This window comes from Thalia democratica, chromosome 4 (genome assembly GCF_965202585.1).
Source record: "Thalia democratica chromosome 4, ktThaDemo2.hap1.1, whole genome shotgun sequence".
Lineage (NCBI taxonomy): Eukaryota > Metazoa > Chordata > Thaliacea > Salpida > Salpidae > Thalia > Thalia democratica.
The window spans coordinates 40,214,481-40,220,480 of record NC_139168.1 but is presented as its reverse complement, the minus strand read 5'-3'; the positions used below and the strand labels follow the sequence as shown (position 1 = coordinate 40,220,480).

Sequence of the window (6,000 nt, the reverse complement as noted above, 5' to 3'; positions counted from 1 at the left end):
GTTCAACTCAGAACATTTTGAAATTGTTTTTAAAACTAAGGCTGACTCAGGATAGTTTTGTTTTTTTTTATTGAAAAACTCAAGATAGTTTTAATAATTCTAAAAGTCTTAAAAATCTGATTTAAGTTAATTTTTAGTAATTAATATTTTAAATGAACTTTTCCATTTAATTATTTTATAGCTTATTTAAACTTTACTCAACTCTGAACAAAGTTATTTTAACTATACTTAACTTTTTAGTCATTATAAACAAATAGAAAACAATTCGAAATGTCAAAGCTTAAATCCATAGCAAGTGTGAGCTCAGCTGTGGTTGAATGCTTGACCGGTGCTGGTTTAATTTTTGGTTGGCCAGGACTTAAATATGTCCTTACAAAAGAAAAATATTTTCTTGATTGCCCAAAAGTAATAGTTGAAAATACTACTAAATCAATTGCTAATTGCACTAGTGAAAACTATGAGTACCAAAACTCACAAATAATCAATGTGTACATTGTTGCATCCTTAGCATTAAGTTTTTCTACTCTTTTTAATGGATGGTTTTTTGACAAATTTGGAACTTTTGCAGCTAGATGTTTAGCATCTACTTTGTTTTTGTCTGGATGTCTAATGATGGTTTTTTCAGATCCTAAGTTTTCTGGAATTCTCTATCCTGCAATGTGCTGTTTTTCAGTAGGTGGAATATTGCTTTTAGTTACAAATATCCAAACTGGGAATCTTTTTGCTAAAGGAAGGTCTTCTATAATTACACTTTTAAATGGTAGTTTGGATTCCTCTTCATTTATGTTTTTGTTAGTAAAGATAATGTATAACTCAAATTTAACATTATCTTTTATATTTACTCTGTTTTCAGTTCTTACTGCATTTCAGGTTGCAAGAACTTTATTCCTTATGCCTGTCAAGTTTATTCCTTTTCCCTTGCCTAAAAATTTTAAGCTTGGTTTGTTTGTTAGGAAACAAAACTATGAAAAGGATAATGAAATGATTGATTTGAACAAAGATGATGGTGAAGTCCAAGAAAAAGAAGCAATGTTGGAACCTACTACTAAACAAGCTGGTCAGTTAATGAAATGCTTTACAAACTTTTCTTTTTGGCTTAATGTCATGCATATAGGTTTGCTTCAAGTACGAAATTACTTTTATCTTGGTACTGTTGATGGTCATTTGAAGAGCTTGAGTGAAGATGAAAATATTTACAGCTACCTCACTGTGTTTGGATTTTGTCAGCTTTTTGGTGCTTGTTTTGCACCGTTGAACGGAATACTTCTTGATGTTTTTATGAAGGTATTTGGTAAAAAATACAAACCAGAAGCAGCCAAGATGAGAGCCCTGTCTATCTCCTTGTTAACTACAAGCATGCTTGGTGTTGTCTTTTCAATTTCGTGCTCTGTTGCCAGTTTGAACGTTCAGTACATTTCATTTGTGCTCCAGGTTGTTTTCAGGTCTTTCTTGTATGGAGGAAGTGCAAGCTTCATTGCTCTTTCCTTTCCAGGTGAATGTTTTGGCAAATTGTATGGTGTGACAATGACAGTGGCTGGTGTAATTGGCCTGTTTTTGTTCCCTCTTAAATCTCTACACGCTTACTTGAAATATGACTTTAGTGTAATAAACTACAGCTTTGTAGTTTTATGCGCTTTGACCTTGGTGCATCCTATTTGTTTGTGGGTAAAAAGCAATAAAGTTCAAGGAAGTATTACAACTGACTGTGATGATAAAAAAGAGATGATTTAAAGTAGTCTTCAATAAGTCTCCAAAAATTGAAACGTGTAAAAATTACTACAGAAATAATGATTTTTGGAGATGACCAACGAATATAGAAGTTTCTTTATTTCAAGTTTAAAAATATTATGATTTTATTTTGTTTATTTTTAGTTAAGATATGAAAACATTAATCACTTATAGTTATGTGCTGCTTATTTTTCCAATGTTGATAGTGAAATTGTTTGTATTTTTACACATTGAATTGCTTTGTATTTTGTAGATGTGTTGAAATGAAAACTAAATTATTTTACAAAATTATTATTAATGTAAGTAATCTAGGTCTCCTATTCATAAGTCTTTACATCTTTAACCTAATTTTCTAAACAACACTTAAAATTATGAAGAGTCGTATATTTCAATAAAAACATTAAGTTGTTTATATTAATGTACTTTGCTTGGTATTATATTTAAGTTAATTTTTGCAAAATAAAAAATATAACAGCTATGTTAAGTTGTAAGTACTTGGAATTTTTTAGTGTATTACAAATTCATAATTAAATTAAATCGTCAGTTATTACTTTTTAAAGCTACTACTTACACTATTAAAAAAAAAAAGATGTATTGCTATGTATTTCATTGTTTTTCTAGTTATAATTATTCTCTTTAAAAGTAGAATTAGGTAATTTTATTAACAAATCGAATTTATTTTAGTGTATATATGATGATAATATTAATACAAAGTTTTGTTTCAATTTAATGGTTAATATTTTTTTTTAAATTTTATAAAACCTTATTACTCTCTGTTTTAAGCTTCTATTTTAAATATATTCTGATGTAACCAGTTGTTAAAATCAAATTTTAAAATGTTGTTAAACTATCTATACTTTTGACTTTCCTTAATTACGCAGTTCTTAATTACCTCCTTTTGACTTCTCTCAATTACACAATTGTAAGTTACCTACTTTAGACTTTATTCAATTACACAATTGTTAGTTACCTGCTTTTGAATTTCTTCACTTTTGTGTTATTTTTACCAAATTCTCACACAGTTGTGTTTTTCTTTGTTCGTTATCATTAAACTTTAAATAATAAGAATGTGTTTTTTAACAGTAAGTTAAGAAAAGAAGTAAGGTCTTATTGTACACTGTGTAATTAAAAACGATAAAAGGTCTTATGTTCAGATATAGATTAATGTTTAATTAACTAGGTATATAATTATTACAAACAACACAAGTCAAAAGAAAAAAAAGATTTGAGTATTTTTTTAAGGAGTTAGCTTAAAATATTAAATTTTTGCATTAAAAGATAAATTTATATTTAGCATGCTTTTTATGATTAGTTAGTTGATTTATATATTTGTTTTAATAGATTTCTGGAAATATGAATAAATATTACTTCTTTTATGAAGTAACTTATTGTATTATTTATTGAGCAATAAAAGAAAAGTGCTCAAAAATTTTGGTCTAAGGACCTTATTAAATATTTTATAAGTAAAGTTATAATTTCTAAACAAGATATGTACTAGCTAAAAATGTTTAGTTAATTTATGTTGAAATTTCAAGAAGTTGAACTATTTTACTCTTAACTCGTAAAAGCTTATATGTCAAGTAGCGAGAGTATTTTACTTTACTCACAGTGTGACTAATTGTTTTAAAAGACGCGCGAAGCTTTAGCCATGAAGCATTGAACAAATATTTGTTTTATTTAATTTTTGGCGGTAAAGTTTTATTGTTCGCAAAAACTTTTTGACAAAGTCAAGGAGTTTTTAAACATCTGTTGTAAAATGTTGACCTTTGGTGTACTTTTATCTGATAAATAATTAAATTCATCTGTAGGATTATTTGTAAGGTTAAAATGTAAATTGTTTTAAATTATTTTTTCGAATAATAGTCTAAAACCTGATCACATTGTATAGTATTTACATTTTTGTTGAATAGATAAGATAATTTTTTTTGAAAAACTTATTATGTTAAGTACTTCTCTTCTTTTTATTATTCATATTAGTGTAATTCGGGATAAAAGTGATCATAGTTTCATTCTTAAGTTTTTTCAAATCACAATACTTAATTGTTTCGATAAAATTAAAAACAAATTTTGTGTTAATTTTTTACTATTGTGTATTAGACTTACTTAATTTAATAGTATAACTATGGTATAGTTTAAAAACTGTCTAAAAAACATGTCATTAAAAAAGACCTATTCTAAACAATTACACAGTTAAGAATTGAATTAAGCATGTTATCTACTAGATGTTACGAATTTCCTAAGTTATAAAAATAATTAACTTATATCTTTTGAGTAAGTGTAAAGGTGTTTATAAAAAACCGACTTTTGTAGAAAGTTGATGAAAAGTTCTTGTTATCTGTTCTTAATTTTTTTTTTGCGGTGAAACGTTTTCACCTAGCTTGTGATTGATAACAACTTATATTCTAACTAAATATTTGATAAGGAGTCTAGTAAGAAATATTAGAAGTTTTACTCTTTGCAAAGCATACTTGTTTTTAGAAAAGTATAGTAAATAGTTTTTATGTGTAGTTTAATTTTAGTAAAGTTTTAATTATCTAAACGTTAATTTTTACAGTATTTTTTTAAAGGCAATCAATTATTTAAAAGAAAGTTATTAATTGAAAAAATATATATCTAATTTTATCAAAATTCTAAATGTAAGTGAAATAATTAAGTTCAGTATAAAATATTAAAAGCTTATATGTAAATAACTTATTATAATTACATTAAAACGAATTACAAAAACTTCTGTTAATTCGAAAACGATGCAAGATCTTGACCAATAGTATAAAAACAGTGCTCTAAAAAGCTGAACAAATTGTTCAAGTATCACTTCAACTAGATAAACTAGGTAAATGGGTATTGTAAAATTTGTATTTTTAGATCAAATTTTCACATGCATTTACAAAAATTTTAAACAAAGTTATTTAAAAACTAAAAACAAGAATAAATATTTTTTTGTATACAAAACTTATCACAAAGCTTTAAATCAGGGATCGGTAAACTACCACCTTCAAAGCAAAAGTATCTGGCTCACTATGTGTTTTCTATCTAATAACAACTAATGCAGAATTATTATTATACTTTTTTTAAACATAAGTTTGCAGATTTGCTTTTATTTTGCTCTTTAGTATACTGTGATTGCTTTTTTTATTTTAGTTTTTAATTTTTTTTAATCAAATTTTTCTTATTTAATGAAAGTTTTATTAAAAATACTATGGCTCGCAAACGAATTTATATTTGAACTAGTCTCACGGTACATGTAAATCTAGGCTTTGGCTATGACAAACTCTTGCCGATGTTTTATTTTAACATGTCCGTGAAGTCTTTTTTTAACTAAATCTGAAATATTCTTGATAAGATAAAAATATTTATATGATACATATTTTGAACGTTTATTTGGAACTCATATTCTTTAACTAAAGTTTGTCTTCTGAAATAATTATTCGTTTAAAATTATTAAAAGTTTTCCTACATTTTTATCGTTTAAGCTATAATAGTTTTAAAAATCTTAGGTTTTCGAAATTGTAATCTAATAAAATTTTTGAGGAATATTGTGAAAAAATAAAAACTTAGTTTATAAAACAAAAATAACTAAAAAAATGGAAAAAATAAGCCAATGATGTTTATATACTTAAATTTGAAAATATTTATAATTATGAAATACTTAAACAAAACTACTTTTGAAAGAAAAAACAAGATCTAACACAAAATCTTACAATCAGATAAAACCCAGAATTGTATGTGAGTAAAAACCAGTTCTGATTGGAGCTCAAAAACTCAATATCCCACCCAATAAAAGCTGCGCATCGTATACAGATTTTATTGCTTCTGTGAATAAAGTCATACTGAGAAGACCTCTCGACTTCTTAAAACAAGGGTAAAAGAACATGTACCTAATATTATATTAATTTTCGTGAAATACAAGACTAATTTATCAATGCTGGAAAAAAAAATCATTTGATTATTTACATAATTTGTGCTAATAAATAAAAGCTATCGAGACTTAGAGTTACTAATCATCGTGGTAATTTTTTAACCTAAATATATTAAAAACTAGTTTAATTCTTAAAAAAAAAATCGAAGTACTGTAAACAAAAAGAATTCTATTATAAAGTATCTTTATTTATTTGATTACTTGATCAATTTGTTTTGTTTGTATTGTAATTAGTTTAAGTATTTTTTAAGTTGAATCCATTTTTACTTCTATTACTCTTGCTAACAACTAACTAGTTTTTATTTACTTTTTATTTTTAGTTAAAACACTGTGTTTTTATTTTTTAGTTGTGTCTG

At 25.5% G+C, this 6,000-nt stretch overlaps 1 protein-coding gene across 1 annotated transcript; it reads left to right on the top strand.

Moving 5' to 3' along the window:
- Positions 1-472: 472 nt before the first annotated feature.
- On the top strand, positions 473-2,137 carry LOC145834516 (equilibrative nucleobase transporter 1-like). Its single transcript, XM_082941962.1, has one exon. It carries the CDS (start codon positions 610-612, stop codon positions 1,729-1,731), a length of 1,122 nt encoding a protein of 373 aa, XP_082798088.1. The 5' UTR covers positions 473-609; the 3' UTR covers positions 1,732-2,137.
- Positions 2,138-6,000: the final 3,863 nt, after the last annotated feature.

Coding starts and splice junctions, on each gene's coding strand:
- LOC145834516 (XM_082941962.1), top strand. CDS start 610: ATGATGGTTTTTTCAGATCCTAAGTTTTCTGGAATTCTCTATCCTGCA.